Raw genomic sequence first — 17,229 nt, forward strand, 5'->3', positions numbered from 1 at the left:
AAAAAAAAAAACGACCACACTTCCCCACTGCTTCTCTGCTTCAGTTAAACTCCCACAATCCTTTGTTGCATCACTGCCACTATCACATGGCTAAAAAAATACCATATGACCAACCTCCAGAAAYAAACAAGATGGAAATAAACAAAAAAAAATCTTCAAAAACACACCTGATATTCCGACTGTAGCACCCTTGTRCCGGAGGGGTTACAGATCGGCCCAGTTTTATTTATCGGCCCGATACGATATAAAAAATGACTAATATCAGACRATACAGATATTAGTAMTGATATGTCGTACATCCCTAATCACACTTGATGTCTTCCTGCCTCTGCATTGTTAACACACTTCTCTAACCTCCAGTCCTTTATTCCTTTATCAGTACATCAGATGGAAAATCCTTCTGATTCCACATCAGAGAAATGTTTCCTTAACCCAACAACCATCTTTGATGAGAGCTGGATCTTTCAGCTGCTTGCAGCGCAGCGACCTCCACCTCCTGCTGCGGTCCGTCACTGCATGGATGGTGCATTCCTGCCTTTGGCAAAGTCACAGCTGAACCCTTTCAGTGAYATATTACACTGTAAAAATAACTGAAAGGCAAGAGGAGAGACTGCAGATTCTAACAGGCTCCAGATTTCTCACAATYCGTTCCACTGTCGCAGTGTGTAAGAAACCAAATCTGTGCTTTTTACAGCAAGAATGTGGAAGTKTCCACACACATCTGGTACTTTGAAATATATGCATAAGGCTGTGAAGGGATCAAACTGCCGAATGTCCCCAAAGACTCCAGAATCAAAGTGACCGTGAATCCTGTGGATATCAACAAACATTCTGATGCCTTATTTTGGTTTAAAGAAGCCAGAATTATGTTGGACAAATCCATAAATTACTGATCTTCATCTCAGAGATGATTCTTTGGGAAATCTTGAGTTTATAACTTATCACAGACCGACTTTTTTTGTTGTTTTTTTWAAATCAACATTAAGACATTTTCTCAGCCTCAATGCAGGATGTTACAATATTACTATCCTGGGATTCTGAACATTTCAAAATAAGAGAGAAGCATCATGTTCTCAACTCAACCAGTCAACCAGTGTCAGAAAAGTCTGTAATGCTGAAACACTGAATTCTATAAATCAAGACTAGAACCTATTTGTTTAGAGCTGAACAACTGGCTTTTCAAAATGTGGGCCATGTCCCCTCTGGGAGTCACCAGAGTCCAACAAGAGGACAAATATTTAACAAAAAAATAAATGCAAAAATTTTTTATCCAACTTCACCTGTTCATTCCTCCAGCCACCGCAGGCGCTGTTATAACCATTCTGGCTGTGCATGGCTGGATGAAGCCGTTTGGCTTTTATGTCCCAGAACTGGATGAAAACTTGACATGGTGTTACCAAACTCAGCGGTGAGCTGCTTGACATTTAGACTGTTTGGATTGTTTTGTCAAGTGTTAATTTTTCCACTAGGATTTGTTTTCAGGTTTCCTTTATTTTAACACTTCCACAGTTGTTCGATAGCTGAGTTTGGTTATTTTTGATAAGTTTGTGTGTAAAAGTATTTAAGATCTTGAAATKGGACTACTGATTATTCTTGGTTAATTAAGTTAAACTGCCATTAGCCTATTTATTTATTTTCATGGTGTTTTTTGCATCTATTGAAAAGCTAATGCTCGTAGCATTATTAGTGAAGTGCTTATGAAATCTGTGCTTATTTTCAATTTATTCTAACAGTACTGAATGTATTTTAGTGAAGGGCATCATGTTTGTTGCGCCACATGATTGGTGAATTTCTGAATAAGCTAATTTGTAATTAATGTAAAACTCAATTATTAATTGAATCCTAAATATTTATTTTTATTTGTTTGTGCCAAAAACTTAACTAAAGTTTAAAAAAACAACAACTTCTGAACTACCGCCASAGTTAGTGGGGAAAGACTGAACCTTTTGAAGAATTAGGGAAATGACTGTTGGTGTTATTGGTATAATTTTGTCTGCATGTAATTATTTGATGTCCATTTATTTATTCATTTATTTCTTTTATGCATTTTYTTCGATGCAAGTCAGGTTTTTTGTTTTGCCTGTCCATTCACCAGAAGCCTTAATGGCGAATCTAAAGCAGGTAAATCCCACATCAGTGAAACATATCTGAATGAATCCTGGAGTACAGGAACAGCAAACAGTAGAGAATAAATCACCTTGTCCGTTTTCTCTTCAGGTTCATCTTCGTTAAGAAACTCTCGCTTTGGGTAGGGGATCTGACAGCCAGCAAACACACTGGAGAAAAACACATCAGGTCCTCACATAAAGCATTTCTGCACCAACGTACAGTGTCAACACAGGATTAACAACAGGAAGACATGATGAAAGGGAAAGAGGGAACCTCCCCCCCACTACTAAAGGTCTCGAGGAACAAGTTTTCTTGGGCTCACTCTGTAGTTGGTAAAGGCTCCTCCAGGAAGTAAGCGTCCTGCAGAGCCTGCTCYGACGTGATTCGCTTGGTGGGGTCCATGGTGAGGAGCTTTTGGAGCTGGGGGAYAGAGAGCAGAAAGTGTTGCATTAAATAAACAGTTTTAGACCCCACTGCCACTATTCCTTCATTTTTTATATGATACAGAAAAAAAAATACAACTTAAAATTAAAAACACAGCCATGGTTCTCATTGAACCACAGTGCTGTGGGCCAAAACCTCYCTGGCTCTAATCTGAAATGACTGAATTCAAGAGCAAACATTTCTGTAAAGGAAGGATCCCTTCATTGATGTCATGACCTTTTAAATGTTTTAAATGTCCAACATGGTGAAAATATGAGGCTGGGCAAATTCACATAGAAACACTCATCATGGTCAAGAATTTCATTATTTTTCATTTAATTGAATTATTCAATTCAATTGAATTGAATTATTCAATTCAATTAAAAAAATACTTTAATTTATCCCAAAAAGAAACTAAATGTTGTGTCTTACATCATCCAAGTATCTTCAAAGAGTTACTGTGGATGGTGATGCTGTGGGCAAGAAGGAGCTCCAGTAGCAGTCAGTCTCGCCATGACTCTAATGAGGCCTCTGACTGAAGAATGCTGCTGTATGACACTCTCATGACTTCTATGATCTACTGACAGGTCAATATCCAGCCAACAGARACAATATCCCACAATCATCCTGGATGACATCATCAGTTGTTGTCTAGCTCTGCTAATGCGTCTCATTTGCTTTTGCTGCTCCTCTTCAACTCTCTGTCTGGCCGTTTGGTTAAAAAGCCCGGAAGAGAGACACAGGAGTCTGCAGATATAACTACTGCTTATTCTTTATTACGTACTTCAGAAATTAATATTAGATATTTATTTTTTAAGAATGCTAATGATTTACTCGATTTCTTTTCTAGAAAGAAGTTATTATACAACATAGAACTTTTCGATATTTTAAAAACAAGAGTTGAGTAAAAAATAACTGCTACTTTGTGAGGAGCAACTGCTCCTTATGGGGCCCAAAGCACTGGTCCCAAACAAGCAAGTGCTGTTTTTGAGTTAGGCTATGGAAATAAATTAAAAACTAACTAATGTCAATGACAAGTCCTTGTGAAGACAGAAAGATATACTGTGTGCATGTGTGTGTGTGTGTGTGTGTGTGTGTGTGTGTGTGTGTGTGTGTGTGTGTGTGTGTGTGAGTGTTGGTTACCAGGAGGAAAACCTTGCTGTCAGGCTTCACTTTGTGTTTCTCCATGTACTTGATGAGGCTGCTGTTTGCATACCTGCTAGGATGAAAACAAATGATGCCATATCTGGTACTTTAGATGATCGGACATCATCATAAACTCAGAACCTCTTCATCAAATTAAAATTCAAAAATACTTTATTGGTCCCAGAGGGAAATGAAATAAAATGCTAAATGAAATAAAGGTTCACTCACGTTGTCCTCCTGAAATCCTTCTGCAGTGTGGGATACTCTGGCATCTTTCTGATGTCCTCCCAGTCTTTATCTGCACACAGAGCAAACATGTAGCTGCTTTAGGGCTAAAACTGGTCAAATTCCTCCAACATTTGTGTTTGTGTATTTATGTACTTTTTAACACACAGCTTAAAGTACACAATGAAAGCTAATGTAACTAACTCAACAGTAAAAGGGTGGTTTGTTTGAAGCTGTGGTTGTGTGTTCTGGATGCAGACCTGCAGGGAAACCCATCACACTGAATATCCTGTCCAGCTGGTCATGGTGGAAAGGGTTGCTGGTCTTGATGTCCTCCTGGCGACAGTGGAAGATGGGCTCCGATGTTAGCAGCTCCGCAAAGATGCAGCCAATTGCCCAAATGTCTGATGTAAACACACACGCACACCCACACCCACACCCACACCCACACACACACACACACACACACACACACACACACACACACAGAGTTTTTAAATCAGTGTTGTTTTGATTACAACTTTGAATCAAGGAGATGAAGGAAGGAGATTAAAATAATGAAAATAATTGCTAAGTATTCCTTGGCAAAATGTTGTGTGAGGGATTTTAAATGTTACGTATGTTGTATTTATTGGTTTATTGGTTTATTTACTGTTCACCTTTTCAGTCTTACCAGAACTTGATAGTCAAGTTTTGTGTTTTTAATAACCACTGGTTGCAGCAGTGGAATGTTAGTGCCACGCCCTGCAGTTAAATATTAATTGTTGGTGTGTTGCTATTTTGCTGAAAAATTAATTACCCACTGGGACATTAATGAAGATGACTGAATTCTGAATCTAAAAATCTATTTTATTTATCCAGAGTCTCCAAATCCAACCTACTGAAACAATGGATATCTTTGTCAGTAGGTGGCAATAAGATCAAGATTAACATCAAATTTTAGAAGAGTCTGATCAAAGGTAAAGATTCTTCCAAAGCAATTTTCAGTTTCTCAGTAAAATCTAATTTTACGTCTCAGCAAAAAGTTCAAATGCTACAAGAATCTCTCAATTTAGCAAAAAAATCTGTTAATGAGAAAAGAGGTGGAGTTCTACTTAAAGATCCAACTTTGTCTTTTAATTTATACAAAGAATTCAGCCCCTTTTATGTTTTACTGATTTCTACAATATAATGACAGTAAAATACAGATACGTGACATAAATTAAGTGATTGCAGAAATATTCACCCCCTTCAAGTCAGTGGTGGTTAATGGATGCCCCTTCAGCAGCTCGCCTGTTTATGCCCCAGAGTGACTCAACATAAACCACCAAATGCCCGCCTGTTTCATATCTYAATGCTGGGATGAATCACACTCACCGATAGCTTTGGTGTAGTGCCGGGCCCCAAGGAGCAGCTCAGGGGCCCGGTACCAGAAGGTCACCACCACAGGGTCGAGGTCCGCCAGGGGCTTCAGGGGAGAGTTGAAGAGTCTGGCAAACCCCATGTCAGCTGTGTGGTGTTCACAGAAAAGACAAGATGTGCTGAGCAAACAAAGGAATTATGTGACGGTGACATGAGTAAAGGATGCTGTGATTCTCACATGTGACATTCTTCTAAAGCCCTCTSGAAATGTTTCAGACACACTAATGAGACTGTAAAACGGTGCAGATGTCCAACATGACCTCTGCCTATTAGAAGAACTGAAATTTAGAGACACTTCCTTAAAATATTGCACAAATAACCATTTAAGGACATGCACTGACAACTTGTGGCTTATTGCTACAGGTAGCAATAAGTAATAAATCAATTAATCACATGATAAATTAAGATTATTTAATAATTCCATTGGCATGATTTATTGTTTTTCTCTCAACTTGTTTCCTCTTTGGTCTCAACTAGCCAATCTGAGAGACACTTTGTTTACAGAGATTTCATAATTAATTTTATTTGCTCTTTTCTGTTGTTTTGTTTATTTATTTGGGGTATTTAAAATGTCTTAAAGTTCCAGTGTTAAATGTTCACTAGAATTGAAAGTTTATTGATCTTTGAGAATGTTTTCTTGAAGATAAATTAGCTTCATTTTGAAAAAATGTTCTGTTTTTTGATATAAAGTTTTGGCAGTAGCATGTTTTTTTGTTTGTTTTTTTTTGACCGTATTAAAATTTGTGTATTTTGCAAAACTGCAATGGAAACACTTGTATTTAAAATGTCTTAAAGTTCCAGTGTTAAATGTTCACTAGAATTGAAAGTTTATTGATCTTTGAGAATGTTTTCTTGCATCATCATGCTATGGTCACTGCATAAATTGAAAATGGTCTCAAAACAACAATATTATCATTTATCACAATAACCTTTGTTACATTTGTTATTGTGATAGACATACTTGTGGCCCTTAGTCAGTCRATGTTTATTTGGACTGGCTGGTTAGAAAGTAAAAAATAAAAAAATYGCCATTTTGCACAGTTGAATGGTTTCCATAGAAATCATAGGATTTCTCAATCAATGCAAAATTTCAGGTATGTTTTTGATAAAGGAATAAGATAACATAATATAAARCTAAAAAAAGTAGATTTTACATAATACTACYCCTTTAAGGGGCAATGCAAATCTCCAAAAATTGGCATTATGTYCAAAAAAGTCTGATTGRTGTATCTCTAATTTAAAAGCCTTGAATATAATTGTACAATTTGAGAAACACGAGCCAATTTGAYCAGTTTCTTTTATCAACATAGAAAACTGAAGGTATAAACTAACTGAGAACAAAGTTATTCCCATTSCACTTCTCTTGACTTCTGATCTTCTTGCCCCTGCAGCTCAGCGGGGCTCAGTGTGTCCGCTGCAATCCTCCCTAGAAGCGGAGCTTCAGAGTGTGGCTGTACTGGTACAACACCTTCATTCTATTAGTGGGAGGGTTTAAAAATAGATCCCAGTTCTGCAGCATTACCCTCCAACAGTCTCTTGCCAGATGTCTTATATAACACTGATCTGGGCTCCTGATTTTACCTCCCAAAGGAAGGGTTAAACACCGACAAACCTTCCTGACCCACTGCAATGATGATATCACAGTCTCTGCATTGTATTTCAAACAGACATGAAAACAAAAAATTGTTACCAATTTTAACTCTGCCTCGTTCCAGACCTTCTCCCATCACCAGGATGTTGGCTGGTTTCTGTAGAAGACAAGGAGAGGACACTTTGAACACCACAGAGCAGGGAAATGCTTGWGCAGAAAGYTTGATAAAGCAACCCTGGARAAGAGAAGTTATAGGGTCCAATATAAGTGCTCCCATCACAAAAGAGCGCAAAACCTTGTTGATATTTGTTGAGAGTTGAAAAACAAAGCAAATTTGCAATTGCAGCRTTTCTATTAAACATGAAACGCAATTAAAATCACACAATAARTCATTAAAAAACATTGTCCTACCACTTCCTGTCAACTTTGTCGTTTCCGACAGTAGTGATATCCATTTGTTGATAGGTGACTCGTGATGTGAAACAAGTGTTTCCATTGCAGTTTTGCAAAATACACAAATTTTTATACGGTCAAAAAAAMCCCGCATCATCCTACTGCCAAAACTTTATATCAAAAAACATAACTTTTTTCAAAATTAAGCTTATTTTCAAAATTAAGCTTCAAAATGGTAAACTGCGTGATTTTATGGTTACAGAGTTGACAGCTACTGCCGGGTCATTCATGCAGGCATTGGTACCTCTGACCCTCCTAACAGGCTGCCTGACTGGTCACTAAACCGTGCAACCACATGACCGTATCAAACACAGATGGGAAATGAGGTTAAACTCAGAAGTACACAGCTGATCCTCGAGGTTCAGGTTAGAAACTAAACAAAAAACATTCATTTGAGAGAGTGTAAGCTGTTATTTTGCTTCATATGTGGGGGTTTTTTTTAGCATGAAATGAACATAGATGTAAGCAAAATAAACAGTCATCATACAGAGAGGTCATGCAAACGCCATTAATAATATTTTTTTTCTTTTTACACTTTAATTTCCATACAATCAGAGAATCATAAACCTTCAGATGAAGGAACGAGAGATGCATAASAAAAGAAAAAACAAAACCGTGTGGTGATCAGAACTGGATGGTTTTTATTTCGATTGGCAAAAAGTGCTGGCTGGCTTGATGGAAACTCAAAAATCAAACCTTTTTCAAGATCACTGAATGCATCAACTAGTGCCAACAGCAATCTTGTATTTGAAAGTTACTCAGAGAAGAAGACAGAAAGTTTTCCATTTTAGTATTAATTAAGTGTTCAAAAAGGTTTGCTTAGGTGTATTTATGTAGCAACAGAAAACAAAACTTCAAAGGGTGGTGGTCATTTCTTGAGTAGATTTTTATATTTAAGGTTTTTATCTTTAACGTTAAGAATAAGATGGGAAAAAAAATCATGCTTAATTTAGGCTTTGCACACACATAACTGTGCTGTTAAAAAAACAAATATCTCCGTYATATTGTTAAAAAAATAACATGGTACACATGGGATCAGTTTCAGAAGAGTTTTTATCTGCTTGAACCCACACCAACCATTCCGTAGTGTTGCTTTAAACATGCCAAACCCATAGGGGGCAGTGTAGCGCAAAGCTAAAACCTATGTCAACCAATCAGATTGCTTGATTGGGAAGCATATCAAAGCAAGTWCGTGGATATAATGGCAAATTATTTGTTACAGAATGTAATGCGCAGGATTCTAAATCTCCATTTCTCAAATCTCCACTTTGTTTTTATAAGTAATTGTTTTTAATTCTATTAAAAGAGGCCAAAATACATAAAAATTGTGTTGTTTTCCCAGATATCTGGATACATATCAACTAAGCCCTAGTATTTCTGTACTTTTCAAGACTTGAAAAATGATTACATTTTGATCAATGGGAATATAGGGAAAAAAACTTTTCAGAACATGAATGATCATTTATGGCAGGAAGGAAAAATATTTTCTATGCTTTTTAATAAGAGTGCTTAACAGTAAATGTTTGAAGGTCTAATTTCACCATTCAACTCATAAGCAAAACGATCCAGTCTCTATATGTTTTAGATAACTACTGCTAGAGGAGGACGTGGTATCTGCATCTTTATCAGACACTATAGATCACTAGAATCTGCTGAAGCTCCCAGGGTGTCTGCACGTACATGAACCCACCGACTTCCCAGACACAGACCTGCCTGGCAAACACGCTGTGTTGCTATAGAGACGGCACTAATAAGGAGGTCTATTATTCACGCCCACCACATGACCTGCTGCGATCAGAAAACACAAAGAGGAGCATCTCTGAAAAGAGCCGACAAGTTCAAGCTCACCGGCTCGTCTTTGGCGTTTCCCACGTGTGTGATCGGTAAATGACCTGATGGGCCGTTTTCACTAACACAGAACGGAACAAATCAGATCATGTGGACAGTAAACTGAACAAAACAACACAGAACAAAACTAAGTACATAATTGGTCTTGCATTTAAATTAAGTTAAAAACAAACAAATTAAAGAATGAACCAAAACAGAGATTTTGTTCTGAACATTTCCTGGGAGGTTCATCATTTCCAGTTGGTYAGTTTTAGAAATGGATCAGGAGCTGAGGGAAACCCTTCTCTGTCCCTGCGGGGACACAGAAACTCAGTCCTTAAGGGACATGGCCTCTTTTCACAAAACCATCTACATCTTTGTCTTCACAAATAGGCCAACCAGGAGCGAGGAGCTCACTTAAACAACTGATAAACAGAAAACACAAAAGTCTACAGAGGAAATGTATCAAAAGTCAAGGTAGTTTTCCCCTTCCTGCTTTGCATGAACACATTAGCCTCAAGTGGTAATTTTCGAGGGGGTTTGTTCCAGTTGCTACTTGGCTAATAGATTTTAGTGCCCTGCAGTTTTGTGTTGTATCTAGGAGACAAGTTTTATTTTTACTTTTTCTTTCTTTAGCTATATTTAGTTTCCTCGTGTCTTCTTTGTAAGACCCACAGTTGATTCTGCTCTGATTGGACACAGAATGAAGGAAATTCTGTGTCCAATCAGATAGCAATGACATTCCATCAGTGCTTAGATTGTTTAAAGGGGAGGGAACAATGTTTTACTACCTATGTGATTTAATCTTTACCTCTGCTGTCTGCCCTCCGTTGGCATGGCATATGAAGATACACTGTCTTTAGTAGATGTGTTCCAGCATCATCTTTGTCGAAGCCAATAAAATAAAATGTGTAATGTGATCACCGGCTAAGTCAAARATTTTTAGAAAAAAAAGTACTATGCAATAACTTTGGAATATTGGGACATCATATTTACTGCATGCATTCACCACTGCTTTTGATTCACGTACTACTTTGCAAATGCTGATTACTTAACCTCAAAATACACTGTGCAGATGCTCTGTCTGCATCGACAAAGATTCACTTGACTTGGAATGGCAAAAGCTTGGGTTGGCCTCAACTGAACGCAGTCTGGCTTATTTTTGGAATTATTTAACAAACATTTTTTTCTGAATACTATCAGGCTGAGCACAGATTATTAGTGTTATTAGTATTATCTTAGATTCACAGATTATTGTGAAGCATGGAAGAAGAAAATAGATAACCAAATTCCTGTACAGGCTGTATATTTTATATTTCAGATGTTCGAACACACTTGGTAAAAAGAAAGAGTTTTTCCAAGTTATCATTAGGACCAAATTGTGCCTTTTTAAAATATGAGCAGCCTAAGCAGAGAACTCCAGATACCCTCTCCCCAGCTGCTTGGACCTGCTCCTCTGGTGGAATCCCAAAGCGTTTCCAGGCAGCTGAGAAACATAGTCCCTCCAGGGTGTCCTGGGTCTTTCTGTGAGTCTCCCACTGGCTTCTCACCTTAACTCTGAGGGACAGCCYAGACACCCTGCAGAGAAAGCTCATTTTGGTCGCTTGTGTCCGCAATTTCATTCCGTCATTACCCATCGCTCATGACCATGGATAAGTGTAGGAACGTAGATCAAACAGTAAATTGAGAGCTTTGCCTTTCCCTCAGCTCTCTCATCACCACAACAGACCAGTATGGCGTCTACATCACTGCGGACGCCCCACCAATCCGACTGTCTGTCTACCACTCCATTTTTTCCACATTAGTGACCCACAGAACCGCTGAGATTATTTAACCCATAAAAGTCAGGTGCAACAAGTCCCTTGYAGCCAACTCTAGAACACTCTAGGCCAAGGATCCTCRAGTCCAGGCCTAAAAGGCCAGTGTCCTGCATCAAATAATCAGGTTATTAGCAGGACTCTGGAGAACTTTGCTGCATACTGAGGAGGTAATTCAGTCATTTGACTGAAGCGTATTGAACCAATGACACATCTAAAAGTTGCAGGACACTGGCCCTAAAGGCCTGGATTTGAGGATCTGTGGCCTAGTTTATATCGAGCTGATATCTTTTGTGGTCACATTCCGTTCAATGGAAAAAAGCAAGGCACTGAAAGAAAAAAGAGAAATATGTAAACCACCAAACATTATATTTGGACTTTACAGCAGCACGATGACCAACTGGATACGCAGCTGGTAACACATGTATTTCTGTCCGGAGACAGAAATACAGACAACGGATGGTAATCGTATGCAATGTCTTTGGATTGTTTTGTTGCCAGATGTCCTGGTGCCCTCTGCAAAGACATTGCTAAAATTATCAAGTTTAAAATGAAAACTATGACTGTGATTTTACTCTAAATTTTTTAAAATATTTTAAGTTATAGATGGGTTACTATATCAGTTTAAACTTTACCATTTCACAGATGCATCATTTTTCAGTGACACTGTTTCATACTCCAGTCATCCAGGTGAGCTGTGATGGTTTGTAAAGCAAAGGACCTTGAGCTGGGTCACCTGGTAAGTCAATGTGGAATTGTCGGCTTCGAACAGACTGGATGCACTTTCATAACCCCTGAGCCACACCACACAGCTGGCAGGGGCAAGAAAGGAGGCAGCGGGGGGACAAACAAATAGGGGGATGGGCACTGTGCAGCAGTGCACTGCAGAACACATGCCTGTTCCCAGACAGCCAGAGAAAACTACACAGCAGCACACACTGAAGCTTATGTAACAGCCCGAGTACTGCAGCCGTGAAGGAAGTGGTGGTAGGAGCACTGCTCCCCATGGAGACACAGAGGGCTGGAGATTATACGGCTGCAGTGTCGCTCCTATCCTCCAACTCCTCAGAAAATTTCTGATACAGGCCCAGAGGTTGTTTTCAACCAAGCGTCAACAATCACTCACTTTTCTTTCTTTATTGCTCMCACACAGAGAAAACTAAACAAGAGGCACTGCAAGAGCACCTKCAAGACTCACGATAGTCTGGTCTACAATGAGAGCTAAAGAATTACGCAAGTCAGAGCTTGAACCTGCCACAATGACAGGAAGTCCTGGCAATGAAACATTACAACAACAGGACTAAGGGCAATGCATCACAGTTTTATCTGGCCGCACAGAAAATAGTTGTGGGAGGACGGAAGTGTTGGTGCACCGATAAGACCRGTGTGACCTCCAGAGAGCAAAACAACCACAATGCTCCTGTGGGAGAATTCAAACCCAAGGAGGTTTCACTTTTGTCCCTTCAGAGTGAGCTTCTGTTCAATCTATTTCAATCTATGGTACAATGTAAATTATAGCATATAATTCAGGTAAAATATGAGTGTTTTTCTACAGCAGTGAAGTGTTGGAGCAGCGCATGACTCCAGACATACTGCAGCACAGTTTTTGTTCGTAGCTCTAATTTCCCACTGCAGTCGCTGCAGCTCGTTGTATTTCATGTGTTGCAGGAGCAGCAGGAAGAGTCATATCTGTTATCATCTGTAATTTAACTCTGCTACTGCACGGCTGTAAAAGATAAACTTGTGAAACAAGCATCTTGTCATCGCACTCATTTTCTATGATACTTTCCTGATTTTCTTATCTAGCCTTTTCAACTAAAAAATGTCAGCAAATGAAGTTGTTTGAAAATATCAAAGTGCTGGGGATCTGCACACTGGAAAGGCTTCCAATAACCATCGAGAGGCATGACGGTACATGTGCCTTACAGCAGATGGTCACAGGTTTGGTGCAGCTGACTCTGAAACAAAGCAGAGTCACAATGGCGTGGCTGAATGCCCACATACCCCTGTGCAGGACCACATGTTCACGGCCCATGTGCAGCTGCAGCAAACTCTCGGACCAAATCAGGACCGGTACCAGCGAGGATTTCAGCACCCGGTCACATGGAGGATCCACAGCTTCAGCATGAGCTAATGTTCCCACATGGCAGCTTTATGACGACAGTGACCTGTCTACAGTCAAAACAGACCATAATATCGTTGTTTATTTGGAAACACAGTTCCAGACAGCTAATTACACTAAAAGCTTGAACCAGTGTTCACTGTTCGCCGACACTGGTTCTGTTCCGGTTCTGATCAGGTCTGTGCCTGAGGCAGAGATCGAGCATGTCAATAGCTGCCTTTCTACAACAAATGAGTGCAAAACTTTGTCAATATTCCACTAATGTTGAAAAAACATAATTTCATAATTGTGTGTTTTCATTAAATAAGAATCACAATTAAAATCATGTGTGAATAACTTTGTTCACGCAACAGGTCACTAAAAAAATGCTACACCATCATCCTCCAAATACTTCCTGTCATCTTCATGGTTTGCACCAGTCAAATTGCGCATTTATATGGTCAATGTAAACGCAGCTAATAAGTTAGTCACATCCACTAATGGGTTACACACACCTAGTGAGTATAGAACATAACACTTGAATGTAAAGAATAAACTACAATTAATTTTAAACATTAGTCTGAAAGGTGAAAAAATAAGTTTAATTTATGAAACTGGAATTTTAGAATCTGCAGATGATTTGATTAACCCACCGGCTGGAAATCAGAAGACTAAGAGTCAGGCTGCAATTTCAGTTTAGCCATGGCTCTTCCTATTGTCATTGTCAGTTTTTAAGGTTTACACATAAAGACACAGTTTTTATGTCCAAACCACAGTTCAAGTCCAGTTTAGTCCACAATATTCAGTCAGGAGCAGTTTAGATTAAAATGTCTTGAAGAAGACTACACCAGGGGACACATCTGTCGGTTGACAACAGTAAACTGTGGCTACAACAGAGCTCTCTGCTAACAGCGAAACTAACAGTGGAGCCAATTTTTCATTTAGCGCATTAGCAATTTGCTAACTTTGAGAACATTTAGCCCACTTAACTTTCCTTGAATTAATTTTTGCGGATAAATTCTAAGGTGCTAATTTACTTGGTTGTTTTGTAAACGTTCAGCTGAAGAGAGTTCCAGATCTGTGCTGGAACTCTCTTCAGCGCAGAGAGTTCCAGCACTGCTGGGAAGTTTTGGAAATTGACCATTAGGAATTCTGAACATGATTAGATGTTTATATTCACGCCTCTAGTGGGTGAAGACTGTTTACGCAGCAGTTCTGTTTCCTCTCCAGAAGTTCTTGAAAACTGACGTTGATTCTGTACCCAGAATGCATCACTGTGAMAGAGTAAACAGTTTAAAATCTAATGATGTCCTGAGTGCTTTCTGATCGAAGATCCATTGTGGTCAGCTTGGCAAAATAAGCAACGGAGTTAGCAATGCTCAGCTGTAAAACTGCAACTATAAAGAAAATGTATCCAAAGAATCATGTCCTGAAGTACAATGTGACGGAGGAGCCGTCACGAGCCSGGACTTAATTATGAGTCCGTGTCAACATGCGCACACACTTACACATAATCGCTAACTTACTTCTGTTGCAGGTTAAACTGATGCGGTTCATCGTGGGTGCACACGGTGTTCCTGCTTTAGTTGGCATATCCATCTTAACCTGTTTTCAGTTCCAAACATTTTCCCGGTTTTGTTTTCAAGCAGAGTTATTTCCGGATAGTGGCGCGCCAGGGGAGAGTCATGTGATGACGTCATCGGAGCATATTGAGTGTTCTCTATTAAATTGATTATTGTATTTTTGATTACAAGTTTTATTTATTTTTCTTATTATTATTATCATTATCATTATTTTGTATTCTTTAAGAGTTCATTTGAGTGGGAAGTAATTGTTTTTTTGTTTTGTTTGTTTGCTTGTTTGGTTTCTGTGGGCGGAGCCTGTGGCTTTAAAAGCAGGGCTCTGCGCCACAGGGAGGCAGTCTGTGGCTAGACGCCTGCCAGATCACAGTGAAGGTGATGGACTCTTACATGGAAGGTACTGTTAAGACAACAGTCTGCTGTTAAACCTGCCTTGGATGTTTTTGTATGTCGCCACTTTTTTGTTCACTTGAACTGAATAAATTTCACCAAAGTGATCTCTGGCCTTGGTCAGTCATTTTTGTTTGTCCAAGCATAAGAGAACCCCGTCACATATGGTGTCAGAAGTGGGATTATGGCGAGCCGGAGAAGAGGAACTTGTCTGGTGAAGCAAAGATCTGGTCTTCGATCACAATCAAAGATGGAAGAACAGGTGGCTGACAAAGCATGGGAAAGCGTGCCAACATCTGGATCAGATGAAGAAGGTGAACCAAAACCTGTCCCCAGTGGATCAAGTGCGTCTGGCAGTGAGTTTCTCACTTTGATGAAGGACTTTATGGCAGGTCAGCAAAAGCGAGAAAAAGGGCTGCTGAATGAACTGCGAAATCTTAGGATGTCCCTGCAGCAACCACAGCAAGTGCCACGTCCTTACCTTCAGTCAGGAGCTGGTGCAGAGCAAAGTGATGATGATGATGACAACAGTGATCAAAGCCATCAACCTCAGCCAGTAAGTTACACCACTGATCCAAAGATTCCTCCTTATCAATTAGGAGAAGACCTTGAAAATTATCTACTGCGGTTTGAGCGCATTGCCAAGACCTGGAGGTGGCCAGAGAGTGAATGGGCGTGTCGTCTCATTCCACTCCTTTCTGGGAAGGCGCTGGAGGCCTATGCTGCCATGGATGAGGACCGTGCGCACTGCTACAAGGACTTGAAAACTGCTTTGTTAACAAAGTTTGACATCTCACCAGAGACTTACAGACAGAAGTTCAGAGCAACAAGTGTCCCTGCTGGTGAAACTCCTACTGAAACCTACCACCGCCTTAGAGGTCTCTACCGATGATGGATCCGTCCGGACCAGCATTCCAAAGAGGTCATCGGGGAGCTCATCATCCAGGAACAACTGCTGAGTGTTCTGCCCTCTGATGTAAGGACCTGGGTGAAGGAACATGAACCTGAGGATGGTCTGACTGCGGCAAAGTTGGCTCTACACTACATGAACGCACGTCGAGGAGGAGCAGCACGTTTCTCCAACCCTGTCCAACGACCTGCTCAACCAGCTGGACATCAACGGTATGCCAGAGAGCCAATYCAGGAGGTTAAAGGTACCACCAGTTCTGTGAATCAACHGTCTCATGGTAAGCCACTGATTTGCTATTATTGCCAGCAGCTGGGCCACAAGGCTTCAGTGTGCCCAATAAAGAAAACCAAGTTTACTGGTTCCTGCTATGCTCCTAGAACTGAAAATCAGGCTGGAGTCAAAAACTCTGAAACTAGAACTCATAAAACTGTGACTGTGAATGRACAGCAGGTAACTGCATTAATGGACAGTGGTAGTTCCACATCACTTATAAAAGMGACTCTTGTGCCTGTTGGATGTGTGAACTATGAAAAGAAAACTGAGATTTTGTGTGTGCATGGAGATTGTCATGTTTATCCAAAAGCAGAAGTGACTGTCATTATTGACGATCAACCATATTTGCTAACTGTTGGTGTGGTGAAAAACCTACCTTTTGATATCATTTTGGGTACAGATTTACCTGTCATGTTTCATCTTTTGGGAGAAGTGCAAACTGAGGGGGGCAAAGTTGGCAATGTTTCCTGTCCTGTGGTTACTCGTTCTCAGGCCAAAGRACAAGTTGAGTCCTTACCTGATTTTGATGARAGTTTGTTTGAGGTTTCAAAGAAGTCTAGAAAATCCAGAAAGCAGAAAAAATTTGAGAAAAAGTTAATGCTGAGTGGAAATGTGTCAACAGATTTAACAGTAGATGACATGTGGAACRTACCTGAAAATATTGCTACTTTACAGAAACAGGATGTGTCTTTACAACCTTTGTTTGCCCGAGTGAGTGGGAAAGATGATGCTAAGTGGAGTGGGAGAGAATCTTTTGTGTTAAAAAATGGTGTATTGTATGCTTGTAATGAAAAACAACGGTTGGTAGTACCAACTAGCTGTAGGGCACTTGTCATGCATTTRGCACACACCATTCCATGGGCAGGGCACTTGGGGCGTCAAAAAACCTTTATGCGTGTTGGCTCACGTTTTTACTGGCCATCAATGTACAATGACGTTAATACCTTATGTGCTTCTTGTCCCACATGTCAGAAGACTCGTCC

The 17,229-nt window shown here is 39.8% G+C and overlaps 1 protein-coding gene across 1 annotated transcript in view; it reads right to left on the minus strand.

Annotated features, from left to right (window-relative positions):
- Nucleotides 1-1,830: 1,830 nt before the first annotated feature.
- Nucleotides 1,831-17,229, minus strand: part of cdk19 (cyclin dependent kinase 19) — a 58,899-nt gene continuing 43,500 nt past the window's right edge. The window contains exons 5-11 of the mRNA XM_017302049.1: nt 6,995-7,052; nt 5,260-5,391; nt 4,164-4,307; nt 3,907-3,976; nt 3,676-3,748; nt 2,432-2,529; nt 1,831-2,276 (exon numbers count right to left, since the gene is read on the minus strand). Of these exons, the coding sequence (XP_017157538.1) occupies nt 2,063-2,276; nt 2,432-2,529; nt 3,676-3,748; nt 3,907-3,976; nt 4,164-4,307; nt 5,260-5,391; nt 6,995-7,052 (789 nt within the window). The 3' untranslated portion in view covers nt 1,831-2,062. The remainder of the gene's footprint in view (nt 2,277-2,431; nt 2,530-3,675; nt 3,749-3,906; nt 3,977-4,163; nt 4,308-5,259; nt 5,392-6,994; nt 7,053-17,229) is intronic.

Source organism: Poecilia reticulata, linkage group LG21, assembly GCF_000633615.1.
Source record: "Poecilia reticulata strain Guanapo linkage group LG21, Guppy_female_1.0+MT, whole genome shotgun sequence".
Classification (NCBI taxonomy): Eukaryota; Metazoa; Chordata; class Actinopteri; order Cyprinodontiformes; family Poeciliidae; genus Poecilia; species Poecilia reticulata.